The 23387-nt window shown below is 33.2% G+C and overlaps 1 protein-coding gene across 1 annotated transcript in view; it reads left to right on the top strand.

The window, feature by feature from the left end:
• Positions 1-1297: 1297 nt before the first annotated feature.
• LOC148107619 (A disintegrin and metallopeptidase domain 3-like) overlaps positions 1298-23387 on the top strand; it is a 118568-nt gene continuing 96478 nt past the window's right edge. The window contains exons 1-5 of the mRNA XM_087856317.1: positions 1298-1358; positions 1492-1553; positions 8569-8733; positions 14375-14430; positions 19685-19853. Coding sequence (XP_087712443.1) covers positions 1298-1358; positions 1492-1553; positions 8569-8733; positions 14375-14430; positions 19685-19853 — 513 coding nt within the window. The remainder of the gene's footprint in view (positions 1359-1491; positions 1554-8568; positions 8734-14374; positions 14431-19684; positions 19854-23387) is intronic.

Here is a 23387-nt window from a genome sequence, read left to right as displayed (position 1 = left end):
CATCTAGTTAAAACTCACCACATTCAATCCTAGAGAAGAACATAGGCAGTAACCTCTTCGACATCAGTCACAGTAATTTCTTTCAAGACATCTCTCCAAAGCAAGTGAAACAAAGGCAAAAAGGAACTTTTGGGACTTCATCAAGATAAAAACCTTCTACACAACAAAGGAAACAGTCAACAGAACTAAGAGGCAGCCCATGAAATAGGAGAAGATATATACAAATGACATTACAGATAAAGGGCTGGTATCCAAGATCTATGAAGAAACTCTCAAACTCAACACTCTAAAAACTAATAACCCAGTCAAAAAATGGGCAGAAGACATGAATAGACACTTCTCAAAAAAAGACATACAAATGGCTAACAGACACATGAAAAATTCTCAGCATCACTAGTCATAAGGGAAATACAAATCAAAATCACAGTGAGATACCACATACAACCAGTTAGAATGGCAAAAATTAATCAGACAGGAAACAACAAGTGTTGGCAAGGACATGGAGAAAGGGGAACGCTCTTACACTGTTGGTGGGAATGCAAGCTGGTACAGCCACTCTGGAAAACGGTATGAAGGTTCCTCAAGATGTTAACAATAGAGCTACCCTATGGCCCAGCAGTTGCACTAGTATTTACCCCAAAAATATAGATGTAGTGAAAAGAAGGGGCACAGGTACCCCAGTGGCATAGCAGCAATGTCCACAATAGCCAATCTGTGGGAGGAACTGAGATGCCCTTCAGCAGATGAATGGATAAAGAAGATATGGTCCATATACACAATAGAATATTACTCAGGCATCAGAAAGAATGAATACCCACCATTTCCATTGACATGAATGGAACTGGAGGGGATTATGCTAAGTGAAATAAGTCAAACAGAGAAAGATAATTATCATATGGTTTCACTCACATGTGGAACATATGGAATAGCATGGAGGACATTAGGAAAAGGAAGGGAAAAATGAAGGGGAGGAAATCAGAGGGGGACATGAACCATGAGAGACTATGGACTCAGGAAACAAACTGAGGGTTTCAGGGGGGAGGGGGAAGGGGGATGGTTTAGCCTGGTGGTGGGTATTAAGGAGGACACGTATTGAATGGAGCACTGGGTGTTATATCCTAACAATGATTCATGCAACACTACATCAAAACTAATGATGTACTGTATGGTGACTAACATAACGTAATTAAAAAAAAAAAGTAAAAACAGGCAAACAAACAAACAAAAATTCACCACATGCAGGCCAGGCACCAAATACTGCCCACAGCAGGCAAGGAGAGCCTCTCTAGGATAGAGCATGCAAAATACAACAGCAGAGTTAATGCAGCACGCACCTGAAACACTGCCTGAAGTGCCAGGTTGTGGGTACTACATGACCTTTTTACATAAGGTCATTACTTTCAGGAGCAGGAGACATAACTGAGTAGCTAACACAGAGAAGAAGGCAGAGACTTAGAAAAAATGCAAAATGGACGAATTTATCCCAAACAGAAAAGCAAGAACAACAACAACAACAAGATAAGGCCAATGCCAGAGATCTAAGCAAAACAGAGGTAAGTAGCATGAATGATAGAGATTTAAAGCAACAATCATAAGGATACTCACTGGGCTTGAGAAAAGAATAGAAGACATTAGTGAGACCCTTACCACAGGAAAAAAAAAGAATTAAAAAAGTCAATCAGAGATGAGGTGTGAAATAAATGAGATTGGAAGCAGCCTAGATGCAACAAACACATGAATGATTGGTGACCTGGAAAACAAAGTGATGGAAAATAATGCAAGTGAACAAAAGAGAAGAATTATGAAACACGAGAATAGACTTAAGGAATGCAGTGACTCCATCAAACACAGTAACATTCATATTATAGGAACCCCAGAAGAAGAGAGAGAAAGTAGAGTAGAAAATTTACTTGAAGAAATAATAGCAGAAAACTTCCTTAACTGGAAAGAAACAGATATCTAGATCCAGGAGGCACAGAGAACTCCTATCGAAATCAACAAAAGCAGGCCGACATCAAGACATAATTAAATTAACAAATTATAGTAATAAAGAAAAGCTCTTAGAAGCAGCAAGACAAAGATGTCTTTAACTTACTAAGGAAAACTTATTCGGCAAGATAGATATTTCTCTACCAAAATTTAGCAAGCTAGAAGGGAGTGGCATAGTATATTCAAAGTGCTAAATGGGGGGCACCTGGGTGGCTCAGTCAGTTAAGCATCAGCTTTCGGGTCAGGTCGAGATCTTGGGTCCTTGGATAGAGCCCCATGTCAAGTTCCCTGCTCAGCAGGGAGCTTGCTTCTCCCTCTCCCTCTGCCTCTCCCCCAGCTTGTGTTCTCCCTTTCTCATAAATAAATAAATAAATAAATAAATAAATAAATAAATAAATAAATAATAAAATCGTTTTAAAAAGTGCTAAATAGGAAAACATCCTACAAGACACTCACTTCAAAACTAAAGACACATGTAGATTGAAAGTGAGAGAATGGAGAAACATTGAACTGGCACATGGATGTCAAAATAAAGCCTGAGTATCATTACCTGTATCAGAAAAATTAGACTTTAGAACAAAGACTGTAACACAAGATAAAGAAGGGTACTATATCATAATAAAGGGGAGAATCCAACTAGAAGATATAATAATTGTAAATATTTATGCACCCAACAATTACTAACAAACATAACTCATTGATAATAATACAAAATAGTAGGGGACTTTAACACCCTACTTATATCAATGGACAGTTAATCTAAACAGAAAACAAACAAACAAAAAACAATGTCTTTAAATGACACACTGAAACAGATAGACTTAACAGATATATTCAGAACATTCCATCCTAAAACAGCAGAATACACATTCTTTATAAGTGTACATGGAATAATTCTAGGACAGATCACATACTAGGTCACAAGTCAGGCCTCAACCAATATAAAAAAGATTGAAATCAGACCACACCTTTTCTGAACACAACACCATGAAGCTAAAAGTCAAGCACAAGAAAAAACTTAAAAATACCACAAATAAATGGAAGTTAAACATGCTACTAAACGATGAATGAGTCAATGAGGAAATCAAAGAAGAAATTTTTAAAAATACACAGAAACAAATGAAAATGAAAATGCAATAGTCTAAAACCTTGGGATGTCGTGAAAGCAGTCCTAAATGGGAAATATAGAACAATATTGGCCTGCCCTAAGAAGCAAGAAAAACCTCAAATAAACAAACTACCCTTACACCTAAAGGAGCTAGAAAAAGAACAACAAATGAGGCCTATATCCAGCAGAAGGAAGAAAATAGTAAAGATTAGAGCAGGAATAAATGATATAGAAACTGCAAAAACCATAGAACAGATCAATGAAACCAGGAGCTGGTTCTTTGAAAAAAATTGATAAACCTCTAGCCAGGTTTATCAAAAACAAAAGAGAAAGCAACCAAATAAATATAATTACAAATGGGAGAGGAAAAATAACAACCAAAGCCATATAGATATACAAACAATTATAAGGGAATATTATGAAAAACTATATGCCAACAAATTGGACAACCTGAAAGAAACAGATAAATTCCTAGAAAAATATTAACTACCAAAATAGAAACAGGAAGTAGAAAACTTAAACGTACCAATAACCAGCAAAGAAATTGAATCAGTAATCAAAAATCTCAACAAACAAAAGTCCAGGTCTAGATGGCTTCACAGGCAATTCTACCAAACATTGAAAAAAGAGTCAATACCTATTCTTCTGAAACTATCCTAGAAAAATAGAAAATGAAGGAAAAATTCCAAATTCATTCTATGAGACCACCCTGATGCCCAAATCACATAAAGACACCATTAAAAAGGAGAACTACATGCCAATATTGCTGAAGAATATGGGTGCAAAGATTCTCCATGAATTACTAGCAAATTGAATCCAACAATACATTAAAAAAATTATTCACCAGAATCAAGTGGGATTTATTGCCAGGTTACAAGGGTGGTTCAGTATTTGCAAATCAATCAACATGATACACCACATTAATAAAAGAAAGGCTAAGAATCATATTATGATTTCAATAAATGCAGAGAAAGCATCTGACAAAGCACAACATCAATTCCTGATAAAAACCCTCAACAAAGTAGGTTTAGAGGGGATATACCTCAGCATAATCAAGGCCATTTATGAAAAGCCCACAGCTAGTATCATCCTCAGTGGGGAAAATCTGAGAACTTCTCCTCTATGATCAGGAATAAGACAAGGATATCCACTCTCACCACTATAATTTAACGTAGTATGGGAAGTTCTGGCCTCAGCAATCCCAGATCAAAAGACATAAAAGCCATCCAAAATGGCAAGGAAGAAGTCAAACTTCCATATTTGCAGATGATATGATACTCTATATAGAAAACCCAAAACAGCCCACCAAAAAACTGCTAGAACTGATAAATGAATTCAGTGAAGTCGCAGAATACAATATCAATGTACGGAAATCTACTGCATTCTTGTACACCAATAAGGAAGCAGGAGAAAGAGAAATTAAGGAATCAAGCCCATCTACAATTGCACCAAAACTATAAGACACCTAGGAATAAACCTAACCAAAGATGTGAAAGACCTGTACTCTGAAAACTATAAGATACTGATGAAAGAAACAGAAGATGACACAAAGAAATGGAAAGATATTCCATGTTCATGAATTGAAAAAAACAAATATTGTTAAAATGTCTATACGACCCAAAGCAATCTACATATTCAATGCAATCCCTATCAAAACACCAACAGCATTTTTCACAGACGTAGAACAAACAATTCTAAAATTTGTATGGAATCACGAAAGACCCCAAACGGCCAAAGCAATCTTGAAAAAGAAAAGCAAAGCTGTTGGCATCATAATTCTAGAATTCAAGTAATATTACAAAGCTATAGTAATCAGAACATTACGGTGCTGGCACAAAAACAGACACACTGAACAATGGAACAGAACAGAAAACCCAGAAATGAACCCACAATTATATGGCAATTAATATTTGAGAAAGCAGGATAGCATATCCAATGGGAAAAAGATACTCTTTTCACCAAATGGTGTTGGGAAAGCTGGACAGCAACATGCAAAAGAATGAAACTGAACCACTTTCTTACATCATATACAAAAATAAACTCAAAAAGGATGAAAGACCTACGTGTGAGACCTGAAACCATAAAAATCCTAGAGGAGAACAGTAACAGACAGTAACCTCTGAACGCAGCCATAGCAAGTTCTTTGTAGTTATGTTGCCTGAGGCAAGGGAAACAGAAGCAAAAATAAACTATTGGGACTTCATCAGAATACAATGCTTCTGCACAGCAAAGGAAACAAACAACAAAAGTAAAAGGCAACCTATGAAATGGGAGAAGATATTTGCAAATTACATATCTGATAAAAGGTCAGTATCCAAAATCTGTAAAGAGTTCATACCTCTCCACACCCCAAAAATGAGGAATCCAATCAAAAAAAGGGGAGAAGACATGAATACCATTCTTCCATACAAGACATACAGATGGCCAGCAGACACATGAAAAGATGCTCCATATCACTCATCATCAGGGAAATACAAATCAAAAGTGCTCACACCTGTGAGAATAGCTAAAATCAACAACACAAGAAATAACAGGTGTTGGTGAGGATGTGGAGAAAGGGGAACCTGGTGCCCTGTTGGTGGGAATGCAAACTGGTACAGCCACTGGGAAAAACAGTATGGAATTTCCTCAAAAAGTTAAAAATAGAAACAACCCAATGACTCAGCAATTGTATTCCTAGCTATTTACCCAAAGCATATGAAAATACTAATTCAAAGGGCAGGCACCCCCTGTATTTATAGCTGCATAATGTACAATAGCCAAATCATGGAAGTAACCCAAGTGTCTGCTGACTGATAAATGGACCAAGAAGAGGTAGTACATATACCCAATAGAATATTACTCAGCCATAAAGAATAATAAAATCTTGCCATTTGCAATGATGTAGATGGAGCTAGAATGTATTATGCTAATATAAATAAGTCAGTCAGAGAAAGACAAATGCTTTATGATTTCACTCATATGTGGAATTGAAGAAACAAAACAAAGGAGCAAAGGGGGAAAAAAAGAAAGAGAGAAACTAACCAAGAAACAGACTCTAAACTATAGAGAAGAAAGTGATGGTTACCAGAGAGGAGGTAATAGTTATTTTATTTATTTATTTATTTTTTAGTTCTTATTTAAATTCCAATTAGTTAACCTACAGTGTAATATTAGTTTCAGGTGTGCAATATAATGATTAGACACTTCCATACAATATCAAGTGCTCTTCACAACAATTTTTCAAAAGGGTAAACAAGTAAAAAGACAAAGGGCATCTGGGTGGTTCAGTCACTTAAGCATCTGACTCTTGATTACATCTCAGGTCATGATCTCAGCGTCATGGGATCAAGCCCTGCATTGGGCTCTGCACTCAGAAGGGGGTCTGCTTGAATTCTCATTCCCTCTCCCTTTGCCCTTCCCCCGGCTCTCTCTCTCTCTCTCTAAAATAAATAAATCTTAAAAAAAAAAAAAAAAAAAGAAAGAAAGAAAAGACAAAAAACAGGAAAAAATAGAAAACCTCTAGCACGATGAAAGAAGTAAACTTAACAAACCTGTATGAACAGTAAATGGAATAGACATATTGCTTTAATTAAAGCTAAATATTGTCAATCTAGAGTTAAAAGAAAACTATATGCTATTTATGAATATACATACACACTTTAAAAATAAGGATACACTTTTAAAAATATTTTGAAATTGCTTTTAATGTAAAAAAACCCCATAGAAACAGAAAACCAACATATGAATGCATTTTATGAGATGCCATTCCTGTAACCACCATGAGGATGAAAAAATAGAACTATCCCTGTCACCCAGCAGCTCCTTCCTGTGCTCCCCTCAGTCACACCTGCCTCCCCCACCAAAATGACTTCCAACTGATTTCATAAGAATTATATCTGTATGTCTTTATAGTTCTTTTGGCCAAAAAGCATCCCTGGGCATTATGATTTAATCTCGTCCTTTGCATTTTCAACAATTCATAATACATTAAGTCTCTTTTAATTTGCAGGTTTCCCCTCCATCCTCTCTTTCCCTTCTAACTTTTTCAAAAAATTTAATAATTGGAAATTTGGACCTCTCAATCCCTTTCACTTTATCCCCTTATAATTTATTTGTTAAAAGCCCCAAGTGTTTGAATCGTAGTTTCTTGTAGTTTCTCCTGGTCTGGATATTGCTATTTGTATATTCACAGTGCTGTTTACCCGTCGCTGTAAATATAAGGACACACTTATAAAGGAAAAGAATTTTTAAAAATATTCCATACAAATTCTAATCATGAAAAAAATAAAATCTGAGTATGGAAGTGTGGGACAAAATAGAAAATGACTAGGAGTATTACAATAGGTAAAGAGTAATATTCAGAATTAAAGGCTATTCATCAAGAAGACAAAACATCCATAAATGGGCTGTATAAAATAACATGTCTTGAAAATATAAGAATAAAAAAATTGATAGAACACAAAAGAGTAATCGAAATATCTACTATCTTAGTTGAGTATACTAAAAAAACAAGCAAGCAAAAGAATGAGCAAAGCTGTGAAGTGTTGGAAACTCTATCATCTAACTTAACCTAATTGACATTTATAGAATAATATAGCTCACAAGTGAATAATCCATACTCTTTTGAAGTTTACATGGAGCCATCTATCCATAATGAACCATCTAATGGACAATGAATCTTATCTCAGTGAATTAAAATGGCTAAAAATGATTCAGAGTATGATCTGTGACCACAATTAAATTAGATATTAATAAGAAAACTGTAAGTGGAAAATCCTCAAACTTACGGAATTTAAATAGCACATTGAGGCAAAGAGGAAACCATGATGTGAATTAGAAAATATTTTGAAATGAATATTAATGGAAATAAAGCATATCAACATATAATATATTGAGTATAATACATATAAATTGGGTGATAAATTTAAAGTGATGATAGATGAACATTTATAGTTTTAAATATATATAATAAAAAGAATGGTTTAAAATGAGCAAGATAACCTTCCATTCTTAGAAGCCAGAAAAAGTAGAAAAATTACACCCAAAGTAAAAAAAGGAGCACAAAAGCAAAAATCAATAAAATAGAAAAAAACATAGAATAAGAAAAAATCCATTATTCACAGGATGGATGGATGGATGGATGGATGGATGGATGGATGGATGGGTCTCGTAATCATTACATTAAAAAAACTGACATGTAAAAGAGTACATGGTGATTTGTTCCATTTATATAAAGTTCAAAAACAGACAAAACTAATCTATGATGGTGGCGGTAATGACTGTCATGGGGCATTCTGGGGGGTTTGGTGGTTCTATGTTTTATTTCTTGATCTGAATCTAGGTGTTAATTACACTGGGTTGTTCACTTGAATATTAATTGAACTGTTAGCCTATGGTTTATAGAATGTATCTATATAGATATATAGATATCTTCAATGAAAAGCGCTGTAAGAAGTGTGAATGAATCTTCCTGTTCATTGTTTCTTCAGCCCTGCGTTTTGGAAGTGATTCTGCTTTTTTTAGCCTCAAAGTGGCGTCAAACTGATTCTCGAAGTCTGCACAGACTTAGGGGCCAAGATAGCCTACGTTCAACAGTGCACAGCATCCACCCTCTCGAGTCACCTCTGCTCTCACAACCAACTGCCTCTTGCCAGGTGCGTGGCCAGGAGGGGTCTCCTCGCGCTCCCAACTGCCCTGTCGGCAAGCCAACTGCCGTTATTCGGGCTGGCATCTAGGACGTGAAGCCATGTTGTGCTTACTACTTCTTCTCATTGGGCTCGTCGGGGTCCAGACAGACAGGAGTAAGTATAAAAACCTTTCCTCTGACCTTTGGGAATGTCAGGTCTCGTCTCCGTTTTCTTCTGAGAGGTCAGATATCTCTGGGAAAGGGCTTTCTTGTAGGGGCTCCGACTCTGTAAGCCAGAGACCACAACTGCATCACCTTCCCCAACCAAAATCCACACTGGATGTGAGCGGACTTTCCCACTCGTCTTGGTGCGGTATGAAAGATGAGAGATGCCATGGTTGAGTGAATACCTCAAGGTTAGAGTTTCGTATATTGCTCTGCGTTTTCAACCTGTGGAGTCTGTAGTTGGAAAAACCAAAAGACCTGACTTTATTTGTACTGAATTTCTCTTTAAAGTCTTGTAATTCTTAGAAAGAGGTGGAAATGGAGTGTATTTGAAAAGACAGTTTTAAAAAAGGTGGCGTTTGAAAGATTACAAATTTAGATGAGGAAATAATGGAGGAAGCTATGAGGTGATGGTGTTACTCTAATAAAACATTTGTACCTTGCAGATTCTGAAAGACTACGTGTGCAAATTACAATACCAGAGAAAATACGGTCAATATTAAGTGGAGGAGTTGAGTCACATGTAATTCTCACTAACATTTTTCACATTCTAAAATAAGGGGGATTTTTTTAATAAGAAGTAAACTTGGACTTTTCATCCATGCAAACTTGGTGGATTTTATATTTATGTCCAGTTTTCCTTAAGTGGAAAAGCCCTTTTGGCAACGAACCAAGATAAACCGTGCTTCATAGAAATACGGTGCAGTGATGCTTATTGTCAAAGTCCCAAGTCCCATGTTTTAAATCTGTTTTCCTCTTGAGTGTCTTTGAATAATCATTGACCTGATTCATCTAGAGACTCTCTTCTTACTTGCTTACTAGGCTATCTTTGGAGGGTTTTTTTGTCCTTGTTAAGTAAGCCTATGGCTTCCTTATACTGTATAATGATCATTTCATTTAATGAAGTTTTATATGAGTAATTTTGATTGCAAATATGTTAATCATTAAGATTTTTTTTCATGCCATCTTAGTTCATCTTGGTCCAGGGTATTAGGTTTTCTTTTCTTTGAATTTGAAAGAAAAATGTTTTTTTACTAATTTCTAGAATAATTTCCAAGATATGAAATGTGTTTTTTCAAACATCACACCTTAATTTTCTTTTTGGTTGGGTAGTAAATGTTGTGGTAATTTGAGTGCAAATATTTCCTTAGCAACTACCCACTTGTCACCCTAATTTACAAGCTTAAAAATTTCAATATATCATTTTAAAAGGAATGCATATTTATGAAAACTTAAAATAATTTAAATAGAACAAAAGTGAGGTATTTAACAGTATTTTGAAAGAGTTTTAGTTTTTAATGTAAAATGAATATGGAATTGCTTGCTCATATTTGAAAATATATACAGAATCTACTTTGAAGGAAATATCTTCAACCAGGCATCACCACCTTCTATGGTAGTAATTCTCATAAGAGAAGTACAAAAAAATCACCTGTCCTCAACTGTCAAATTCATGAGGGAAAAAGTTTGACTACTTTGTTAATGTCTCTATCCCCCATGTTGAGAATAGTGCTGAATACATAGTATTTTTTGAACCAGTGAGGCTATGTGGTACTTATTGGTTTAACAAATGCTGTAAACATAATATAACATAGTGTATGTTTACAACTGTTATAATTAATAAATAAACGATATAGATTATAAGAAGAGAATATTCAATTAGAAGTTCTAAAAAATACTGATCGGCATGTCTACATGTGAAAAGTATAATGAAAGTGGGGAAAAAATCAAGAATTAACGGTAGACCACAGCTAAAGAGATAGATAGATGCAACATATAAATGACTATGGGAGAAAGAAGATAGGATTAGATGCTTAAGTATATAATAACTGAAATTCCTGAAAGGCGGGAAAAACCTGGGGAAGAGGCTATATTAGACATATAAAAACTGACAAATTATAGAAAAAAGAGAATCTTCAGTTGCAAGTATGACAACACAGAATAAATAAAAATCAGTATTAACAACACCTTGACATAGCAAAATCAGAATTCCATTCTAGTGGATATTATAAAATAGGAGTAAAATAAGAATAAAGAATAAGGCTCAAATATTAAAATTAAGTAGAAATATAGAATAAAAAATAAGGGAAAACACACACATATATATGTACACATATATTTAATAATTATTGCTAATAGCATGTCTTTGATAAAGTGTGTGTATTGTACACATATGTCTATATGTATATATACACACACATATATGTACAACACACACACACACTCACACTAAGGCCAAAAATATGAGTTACTTAATAGTATTATTTAAAAGGTAAAAACTTTTTAGGATATAGTCAATCTTTGTTGAAAGACATTAGATTCTCTTTCCCTCTCTCTCTGGCCCCTCCTGCTTGTGCTCTCCCTGTCTCTTTCTAAAATAAATAAATAAATAAGTACATACATACATACATACATACATACATAAATCTTAAAAAGAAACAACATACTACAACCACTAATAAAGTGGAAAAATAAAAACTAGATCATGTTGGCAGTCAAGAATACTCAGTATTTTCTTAGGTCAGTTTTCACCAAATCTATAGATTGACTGCTGTTCCAATAAGAAATTTCATGGAAATTAGCAGATTGATTCTAAAATATATATGGAATGGTAAAACATAAAAAATTGTTAACTTTGAAGAACAAAACAGTGATTCACTTATTTCATTTCAAAACCTATTTTAAAGTTTAGTAATTAATATAATGTGGTATTTTAAAAGACAAATTAATAGAACAGAGTAGAAGCCTCCCAAAGACCAATGCACATATGAATTTTTTCAATTCAGTGGTGGCAATGAAATCATTGGATAAAGAATGTACTGGTTAATAAATGGTGAAGGCACAGTTGATTAATGATAGGGAATAATGATAAAGTATATATTAATGTTACTTGAGACACCAAAATTGATTCAAGATCATTTAAATGTATACATCTGAGAGTAAAATACTAAAAATCTGGAAGACAAGATAGATTATTTCTCAGACCTTATAATAGGGAAGAATTATACCAAATAGAAAAAGGAGCACAAATTCTTAAGCGAAGGATTTAGAAATATCTAGATTTAAAGATAAAAATAAATAGCTACCATAATCAAAGTGAAAAATATTCCAGGCTCACAGAAGATATTTGCAAACCATGTAAAACACAAAAGGTAGCCCGAATATATCAAGAATTCATACAAGTCAATAAGATAAAAAAAAATAGAAATGTACAAAGTTATGAATGACAACGGTTAAACTTGAAAGGATAATAATTATCAAACATATATACAAATCAGGATATTTATAGGGAACTGCCAAGCAAACACAATAGGTTACTATTTCACAACATCAATGGCAAAAGTTAAATCTAACAAAACAAAATGCAATTAGAGGAGATGGATAAAAGGATAATATTATTTACTTTTTGTGAATGTCTACCTTGGTACAACAAAGCGGCAGATTAATTTTAAACTTGAAGTGAGGGGCGCCTGGGTGGCACAGCGGTTAAGCGTCTGCCGTCGGCTCAGGGCGTGATCCCGGCGTTATGGGATTGAGCCCCACATCAGGCTCCTCAGCTATGAGCCTGCTTCTTCCTCTCCCACTCCCCCTGCTTGTGTTCCCTCTCTCGCTGGCTGTCTCTATCCTGTCGAATAAATAAATAAAATCGTAAAAAAAAAAAAATAAATAAATAAATAAATAAATAAATAAACTTGAAGTGAAGTTGCAAAGTACTTTTTAATAAAAGAAGTTCGTTCACTCATAGGTTTAGTTTAACACATCTAACAAATATGCAGAAAGGGAAATGTCTAAGATTATTTATTGGGGCATTGCTTAAAATAGTGAAACAAAACTAAACATCCATTGACAGCATAGATGAATCAAATGTGCTATATTCAGGAAATGGGATACCTTACCATCAAAAAGAATAAATTATAAAGCTACATGTATTGATGATGATGATGATAGGAAATGTTTGCATAGCGCTTTATTATAAGAGATAGTGTTTCAAGCAGAGATGTAATCAGCAATGAAATATATAACTTGTAGAAGTATTACATTTATGCAAAGCTAAAATTTATGCAAAAAAATACTTAAACATCCATAATTAGTATAAATATAAAAATATGGGAATGATAAACACAAAACTACGGATGTTGGTTAGCTGCAGTGTAAGAGAGGGTATTATCATGGGATGAGAGAGTACTTAAAATTGTTTTCAAATACTTGTAATGTTTTTATTTTTTAACAAAGACATTGGCAACAAGGCATTTTATATAATTTGTTGTAATGTTTATATGTCAAAATATGTAATCATTAAAAAAAATAATCATAGCGTATAGAGAAGATCAAATGCCTTTGAAAAAACATCATGCATAAAGTTGAAATATTGAAAGCTTTTCTCCTGAGATCAAGAAAAAGATAAGGATGTCCACTATTACCTTTTCTATTTATCCTTGCCTGGGAATATTAGCCACCGCAATAAGAAAGGAAAACAACAAAAATTAAAAATAGCCATACAAATTGGAAAAAATAATGCTAACATTATTTATAGGTTAAATGATTGTATATAAAATAAAATCCAAAAAAATCTAGAGAAAATTAGAAATAACATAACAATTTAGTAAATTCTTTAGAGTCAAGATCAATACACAACAAAACAAAAAGAAACAAGTTCAAAACATAAAAATCAATTGTATTTCTATTCTGCAAAACAAAAGTATAAAATGAAACTTTAAAAAATTTTACACTACTTCAAAATCAAAATCTGAATAAATCTAACAAAGATAAGCAAACCTCCTCTCTGAAGACAGTAAAACAAGATGAGAGGAATTAAAGGAGTATAAATAAAAATAAACGGAGTATATTCCATGCTATTGGATTGGAAGGCCCAATAATGTAAAGACATCAAAACTACCCAAATTGATCTCTAAAGACTAAATTGCCCATTTGTGAGACCTCATTTCTTAATCTTACTATTAATAAAATAGATCGATGGGTTTTGATACAAACTTGGAATGAATTTTATAAAATGTGCAAATATACATTATGTGCTGTTAAATCTTTGCTCTACTATATGAATTTTGTATTGAATAATTTATACTCTTTCCTTTTAAGCATAAGTTTTGAAGTGGCCGTCAGTCTTTATTAAGCTAATGTAGTTATTGGATGAAAACCACTTTTTCAGATTCAAAAGTTTTATTAGCTTTTAGTTATTAGTTTTATTAATATTTGAAAATTACCAAGTAAATGACACAAATCATATTCTTCCACCCATCTTTATTATGAAAGCCAATATTTAAATATCAAGTTTCATTGAAATAAATCAACATTAAATTATAAATTTTCCTCTTTTTATTGTATTCATGTGCTTTGAATGTAATTATCATTAATAGAAAAAGATAGTTTTCCTTTCTAACATTCTTCTCACTTTTCTTTGCCTTTTTAATATACTCTTCTTCCAGGTGTCCTACAACATTATGATTGAAGGAAAAACATACACGGTGAACCTGATGCAAAAGTAGGCGACCTACATTATTCTATCACCTGTATTTGATCTCATTATTGTTTATAATTAATCCAGAATGTAATTATTTTGCATTTTTAGATTCTCCTAGTTACTGGCTATTCATTTGTCTCTTATTTTATGCCTTAAAAAACTTTAACTCTATATAATAAATATCTAGACGTTGAACCTGTAGTGTATACTCCCATCTTTCTCCTTCTCAGTAGCACCAGATTTTTATTTGTTTATCCATGGATTTCATGAAAGATGAATTTTGTTATTTTTTAATCTTTATCAAAACATAAATATGTCTTGTTTTTGAATTCCTCATATTCAGCTATATTTGAAGAGAACATCATGAATTTTAGGATGGAAAGAATAGTGATAAGTAAAAGAAAATTACTTAACGCATTATATCAGAATGTTGTTAGGACTTGGAATATAATTGTAATTAGCCAAACTTAATCCCATGCCAGCTGATGAATTTAGAAAAAATAAGCACATCTTTATGTGCTTTGTTATGTGCTTTGTTAAAGCAAAGAATGCTTTATTGATAACCTGAATGAAGTAGGTTGTTAACGTTGGCTTCAACTGCCAGTATATGGTGCCATATAGGTAACTTACATTTGCAAAGCTGCAAGCCTACTTCCAGTGCAGGAAAAATCAGGAAGGTTATTAAATTAGATTAAAACTAGGTAAATTTGTTTTTAATGAAGTCTACAATCTATTTTTATCCTTTAAAGTCATATTATCCTTTTATCCTTTAAAGTCATATTATCTTGGTAAATACAGACTTCTCTACAAAGGAACAAATCAGCCCTCCAGACATAGAAAGAATTTGTTCCCAGTCCCTAGAGCTGACAAGTATAAGCCGTTCATTATTGTCATGGACTTTACAACCTCTCTAGAAAAAAATAAATATTCATCATGATTAAAAGGCAAAATCACCAGGACAGCATAATAATTCAAAATGTGTATGCACATAAAAACAGGCCTCAAATTGTAAGAGGCAGAAATGGACAGAAATGAAAAGAGAACTAGATAAATTATTAAGACAACTGAAGATTTAAATATTCTTTTCTCAATAACTGATAGATGAAGTAGAAAGAAACTCAGCAAATCTGTTGGACCTCGAGTGGAACTATCAATCCACTTCATCTAATCAACATTTATAGGAGATAACACACAGTAGCAACAGTATATGCATTCTTTTTAGTGCAAGGAGAATATTGAACAAGATGTAATAGAGAAAAACAGTGCAAGAAATGGAAATGATAAGAACAGGAAAAACCAAAGAAGGAAATTGATTAATAATAATAATGATGAGCTTTTGGATTCCTCCATGAAAATTTTATCCTATGCTTACTTAAAAATGATTTTTTGCTTACTGATTTACAACTTTTCCCATTATTTATAATGCTGATATAACTTATTGATTATTCCAAAGAATTTGAAATGTTATCAATCTGAATAATAGAAACCACATTTGGAAGGAAGTAGACAAAAGCTGGTGGAAAGGTCCAGGTATTTTATCTTGGTCTTATAAAGTATGATTCATACAGCAGAAACTCTACATGGGCCCACAAAAAAAAGAAAATACAAAGTAATTCATTGATGGTATGCCAATGAAATATTAAAAAAAATAAGACTAGATACTGTTTTAGTTTGTTTAATCAATATAAAGAAACCATATAGCAACTTGAACAGGGAAAGTGTAATATAAAGAATTATTAGCTGTAACAGTGACTAGAATAAAAAATAAGTAAAGAGAACTCTAAAAAACATAGGAATACCGGATACAAGAAGCAGCCAGCAATCCTAGGACTGAAATGAAAAAGCCAATCTCATTATCCCAGGATTGAGATGCAAACCTTGTTAGAAGGGGCACAGCTGTGAATCTCTGAATAGTAGGAAGTCACAATGGTGCTGTACCAATAGGTATAGCCATAGAGTTTCCCTTTGGAACTTCTCAGAAATCTGTTTAGGGTAGTCAGGAAAGCTGTTCAGGAAGAGGGATCTCACAAAGCTACTCTGCTACAAAAGGAGAGAGACCAGAATTATGGGAGGAACCTGCTGGCTGATGGGTGCTAGTAACCATGATACACTAAAGGATCTGTGTACTGGAGAAACGTCAAGCACTGAGGGATCCTGGTGGTGCAATGAGCAGAACAATTAAAGGAGCCTTCCAAACTAGCACACTGGAACCAGGAAACAAAGCTCTGGCCTCACACTCTTCAACACCCTCTACTGGCAAAACTTCAGAGCCACTTGGCAAAGGAAAAAATAATTTAGGGGCCCAGATTTATTTTCACAAAGCAGGTAAAAGATTTATTAGGAGCTGAGTGCCAAGACATCAATAATCGATAAAGTCTACAACTTTGACTAGTCAGCTTTCATTTGCACACATTTGAACTCTGGTAAAACAACATAATTACCCTGTATTTCTATTTAACAAGATTCAGCTACCCTTTTTACAAGGGAAGAAATTCCCACCCTTCCCCTCAATTGAGGAGACACACAATCACAAGAGCCATCGTGTCCATTAATTAATACTATGTTAACTAGAGAGTAAATTGTGAAGTTAACTTCCAACAACTTGTAGGAAAACTAATAACAGGAAGAAGGAAAAAGAGAAAGGTTAGTATATACAAATAAATACAAATGTATACATATAAGAAACAAAGAGAGTTCCATTTCTCTGAGACTCCAATTAAACATATATTAGATAACACTGTCTCACTGATTGCTGCAACTGTATTTAATTTTTTTAAAAGGTTTTGTTTATTTATTTGACGGAGAGAGCAGCAGAGGGAGAGGGAGAAGCAGACTCCCTGCTGAACAGGGAGCCCAATGTGGGACTTGATCCCAGGACTCTGGGATCATGATCTGAACTGAAGGCAGACACTTAACTGACTGAGCCACCCAGACATCCTGCAACTATATTTAATTTTTAAAGACTCTTTTTTTTTTCTCAGCTTTCTTTCAGATTTGATATCTGTAGGTTCATACTCTAGGCACTTTTTTTAACCCTTTCTATTACCTTCTCTAATGTGCAGTAAGACCTATCCATTATATTCATTTTATTTTTTTTTAATTTTTAAAAAATATTTAATTTATTTATGTGTGTAAGAGAGAGACACAAAGAGAGCACAAGCAGGGGGAGTAGCAGGCAGAGGGAGAAGTAGCTTCCTGCTGAGCAAGGAACCCAATAGGGGACTGGATCCCAGGACCCTGGGATCATGACCTGAGCCAAAGGCAGACACTAAACCAACTTAGCCACCCAGGCATCCCTAGAGTTGACATTTTTTATAACCTTTATTTCTCTGCTAAATTTTCCTATTGTGCTCAAATTTTCCTTTATATTATTGATCACATTTTTAATATCTGTTTTAATGCCTTTTTTATTCTTTACTAATTCCAAAATCCTGAGTTGTTTCAGGATCAGTTCTCTTTTGGATTTTTCTCTTGACTATGGGCCACATTTTTCTTTTATTCATATACACAATATTTTAAAATCATATACTGGCCATATTCAATGATACATTGGACCTTGTAACTGTTTTTATTCTTACTACTGCAGACAATTAACTTGACTGGAACCAGTTTCTAAATTCTACTCTCTTGTGTTTGGAGACAGCCCAAAATCTCTCCTTAGTTCTTCCAGTTTTTCTTGTCTTAGTTTCTGCTGAACTACTGGAGATTTCTTTCATATAGTCTCAATATAGATGTAAGTACAGAACCTACGCCTGAGTTAATAGCACCCATTTTTAAGGCCTCTCTTTGTGCCTCCTCCTTTCCTATGGCATCTCAATTTCTAGACACTCAGTAATTTTGTTTGTTGTTGTTGTTGTTGGAACATTAGTTGCCTTAGTGCCCTCAGGTGAAAACCATTACAAATGCAAATCCAGAAAATGCAGTTTTCTTCTTCTAGTTTGGATTCCCTGCCCCCTGCTTTACTTTTCCTGCCTTTGTAGTGATAGTTTAAAAATTATTTTTCCAGAGTTTATATTTGTTATCAGTGAGAGAGTTAACGCAAGCTACTCTGCCATTACACTCAGGTATTTCTGAGAAGAAAAAATTCTCTTCTGGATTCATTTTTTTAACCTCTATCTTACAAAATTAAGTGAAGAGAGTGTGAGGAAAAAAAAAAGTTAATGATTTTTACTTTGATCTGAATGAATGCAAATGTCATCTTTAGTTTTTAACAGGAAAAAATATGAAAATGTACATAATTCTTTTCTTTTTTAATACTTAAAGGTTTTCATTCTCTGAATACCAAGAGTTAACATTTTATGATTACCCTTTGAAAATAGGGTACTTGGGAGCAATTTTGAAGTTTTCAAAATCAGTACATAATGCTTTTTGACGCTTCAGGGAAATTTTTGGAGAATTGAGCCAAATGTTCATTTAATAATCTTATAAATCTATTTTGGAAACAATGAACATTTGACACATACACACAAATAAAGATATATGTTTTAAATATTTGAAAATAGTTTCTTTAACATGAATTATTTTAATGAATTATTCTAATAGAGATACATGTATTTATCTTTATTTTTCAGAATTTTTGCCACTAACAAGGGTATATTGAAGGTTATCCAATTTCTATGGTGATCGTTAGCACATGTACTGGACTCAGGTTAATCGTTTTATGATTACAAAGTAGAATAGTGTTTTAGAAATTTTTTAATTAATTTTTTTTTTGAGAGAGAGAGAGAAAGAGAGCACAAGTGGGAAGGGGCAGAGGGAGAAAGAGAAAGAATCCTAAGCAGGCTCCATGCTCAGAGTGGAGCCTGACACAGGACTTGATCTCATGACCCTGAAATCATGAGCTGAGCCAAAAACCAAGAGTTGGTTGCTTAACCAACTGAGCCACTCAGACACCCCAGAAATGTTTATATTCTTAAAATTATATTCAGGAGTTCTAAAGTGAGGCATGACTTATTGTGGGAAACTCTCGGTGGAAAAGCATAGAATGCAAATTCTTGTAATGTCTCCTACCCAATATTGAATTAAGATTTTTGATATATTTGTAGACTATGAAATACGAATTGCTAAGTGAATACTAATAATGTTAGTATTCTGTGCCACTCTGTAAGCCTGTGGATATTCAGTAACTTTTTCCTACATTACCATCTCAGACTAACGCTCAAAATAATCTGCACACAATTTAAAAATAAACTCATTCAGTGTCATTTTCTTATTTATTGTATTGACTTTTAAAATGCATTATCTTATTTTTTTACTTATGTTTTGAAATTTGTAGGGGCTTACTACAGTTTGAAAATGTAAGTTATGGTATTGAGCCCTTGGAACCTTCAATTGGTTTTGAACATGTGATTTACCAAGTAAAACACAAGAACAAAGGTGTTTCTTTATATGCTGAGAAGGATATTGAATCAAGAGAAATGCCCTATAAAATACAAAGTATAGAGGTAGGTGATTGAGTAAAATATATGATTATTACCAAGCAAATATATAATCGATGTATTTTTCTAATGTACAAATTATTTACATAACATTATAGTAGATAGATAGATGTGCCAGAAACATCATGACTTCTATTGTAAGCCTTAAAATGAGTCATTCAATTTTTTAGAACTCCAAGCTGGCATTTTCCACTGTTAGTAGCATGTTTTCTTGTAATCTAGATCTTCACTGTCTGCAGATGCACTTCTTTCTCCATATTTATTATGTCAAAATTTTGATATAATTAACACAAATGCAATTCACATAAATATTGAAGATACATATCTAAAGTCCTGGGGAGAATCACCAACATCTTTGAAAACAACTGCCTCAGAGAGGCCATTACTTTTTCCTCAAGAAAGACAGGGTTAATCTTATACAGGGATGGAAAGGTTACTTCTACTGGCAAAGAAGATTCATCAGAATTTAGGGGCTCACTGAACCCGAGCTTCATCAGAGTCTTCCCATATGTCTTCATTGCAGTTTTCAGGATATCATTTCTTCCTAATTAATGTCCACAATTTAACAGTAGGCTCATGTAACATTGGAAGTTCAGCTTGTGTTATAATTTGTCCATTCATATAAATGAGATTCTGAGCTTGGTTTTCAGCAATCTCAGTTCACCAAATACAGTAGTTAAGGGGCTCTTTCAGGGCAGATATTTCTTCAGAGAAACATAATCAACAAGATGCATGTATATGGATATGTATGATTGGATGAGGTCCAACCATTTGGAAGGATAATCTGCTTTTCTCAAAATTCCCCAATATAAATGTTTATCTAAGCTAAAATCACCTTCACAGAAACATCCAGAACAATGTTTAAATACAAATTAGGGCACTGTGGCCCAATCAAGTTGACAGATAAAATTAACCATCACACCAGAGTTAGAAAATTCATTACTATATTTCTTCTAAAATTTTTATTGTTTAATATCTTACATATGATCCAATTTATGTCAATTTTTATAGAGTGAGGTGGAGTTCTAAATTCATCATTTTTTATTTGTAACCTAGTTTTCCCAACTGTTTTATTGAAAAAACTATACTTTGTTCCACTGAATTTTCATTGCTTTATTCACCCAAAGGTCAGTTGACCGTAAATGTTTGGGATTATTTCTACACTTGCAATTATGTTTCATTGATCCTTATATCTATTCTTATGACAGAATCACATCTTTTTTTTTTTCTTAACTACTATACCTTTGAAGTATTTTTTGGAATCAGGGATTGTTCTTTTATGAAATTGTTTGGCTACTTTGGGTAGTATTCATTTCCAAATAAATTTTAAATTTTATTTATTTCAATTCCCTTAAAAAGCCAGATGGGATTATGTTGATTTTGTAGATTGCTCTGGGAAATATTGCCATTTAACAACGTTAACTCTTTCTATCCATGAACATTGAATAGCCTTTTGCTTTTAGGTTTTCTTTAATTTCATTTTGCAATGTTTTATATAGTTCAGTTTTCAAGTTGTCATCAAAACATCTTTTGTGAAATTTATTTCTACACTTTTTATTTAAATATTGCACACTTAATTTTTATTTCAAAGTTGTGTTTCTAACTATTAGTGTTTGGAAATTATTGGTTTATATATACTGATTTTGTATTTTGCAAACTTGTTTAAATTATTTATTAGCTTTTTATTGAACCTTTTGTAATTTTCTATGTTTAAGATTATGTTATCTTCAATAAAGGTAGTCGATGCTCTTCTTTTGCAATTAGGATACCTTTCATTTATTTTTCATTGCTGAATTACCCTGGTTAGCATCTCAGGTACAATGTTGGATAGGTGAGAAGAGATATCTTTGTCTTTTTCAAATCTTAGGAGGAAACGATTCAGTCTATTTTCATTAAGTATGATATTAATGGTGAAATAAAATAAAAACTCCCTGGAATTTTTTACTTACTTTACTCTGGATAAAACTCTCCTGTTTTTCATTCTATCCCACTTTTTCTAACTTTTTCTTACACAATCACATCCTAGATACTGATATTTCCTATGTTATGTCTCAGGTTTTCATTTGTTTGTCATATATTTTTCCATGGATTTATCTCCTGTGATTTACAGATCTCCCATTCTCTTTCTAAATTTTTTCCTGAGTTATCCCAAGTTAAAATATACAAATACATATTATCTACCCACCTATACCTATCATCTATGTATCTATGTATATGTGTATCTGTGTATTTATCTTTTTATCATCTGTTCTCTATCATCTATCATCTATCTATCATCTATCTATATCTATCTATCTATCATCTATCTATCTATCTATCTATCATCTATCTATCATCTATCTATATCAATCATCATCTATCTATCATCTATCATCTATGTATCATCTATCATCTACCTGTATCTATCATCTATGTATCTGTGTATCATCTATCATCTATCTATCATCTATCATCTATCATCTTTCATCATCTATCTATCATCTATCTATGTAACATCTATCATCTACCTGTATCTATCATCTATGTATCTGTGTACCTATCATCTATCATCTATTTATCTATCATCTATCATCTTTCATCATCTATCTTTTGCCTATCAATTATCTTCATGTCCCTTCTCACTCCCTGAATATTCCTACCCATGACTTTTGACATTTTTTCAACTTAAATCTTTAATCTATCTATGTTGCAGTTGGACCTTCTGGTAGCATTACATGATCTTCTTGCTTAGATTCAATTCTGTAGTATTTACTTCACTAAAGCAAACTTCCCTGCAACCGGAGTTATCTTTATATAACACATATATAAGCAATTTGTCTCTGTATATGGTTATTTTCTCTTACTAAATAAAATGCTTTAGTGGTCTTTTGAAATCAAATATCTGCTCACTTTTCCAATACACACAATTCCTGAAATTATTTTATGCATCTTTGTCTTAAACTTTTATTTGGCTATAATGGACTGTGAATTTTTTTCTGCTAGAAGCTTATTGTTCAGTAAATGAATAAATTAATTGTTATTAACTAAATATTAACCAATCCGAATCTCAAAAATCAAGGTTTACCTCAGGGAATGTTAGGCAACACTTAATGTTCATTAAAACAAAGAAATAGGTTTGAATCCCTCGATCCATTAAAATATTATTTCTCTCAATTAATTTAAATGTTTATTTTTGTCCTCTAGTAAGGTAGTGTCGTTTTCTTGTTTAGGGACTTTAATGAAAGGATAGAGTCCTATAAGCAAGACTATTATGCAACATTTGGTGCTTAATTTTGGAGGAAATAATAAGAAACCAGTTAGACCATAATGGGATTTCATCAGCATTTTTTCAATGAAACCATCAAATCTCCAAAACTTGGACCAAGAAAGAGAATTTTAGAGTGAGGGGGGAAAAATGAGTAATCCACGAGCCCTAAATTTGTCTTTCTGACCTTTCTCAACTTTTCTTTCTCCTTTAAATCACTAAAATCATTACTCTTTTCGTCTCCACTAAACCACAGATTTGTTGTTCCCTCTTTAATTCTCCTTTCATATGTTAAG

This window comes from Ursus americanus, chromosome 27, assembly GCF_024610735.1.
Source record: "Ursus americanus isolate L20-20 chromosome 27, mUrsAme1.1.p, whole genome shotgun sequence".
Lineage (NCBI taxonomy): Eukaryota > Metazoa > Chordata > Mammalia > Carnivora > Ursidae > Ursus > Ursus americanus.
The sequence above is the reverse complement of the archived record's forward strand: the minus strand, read 5'-3'. Positions and strand labels throughout refer to the sequence as shown.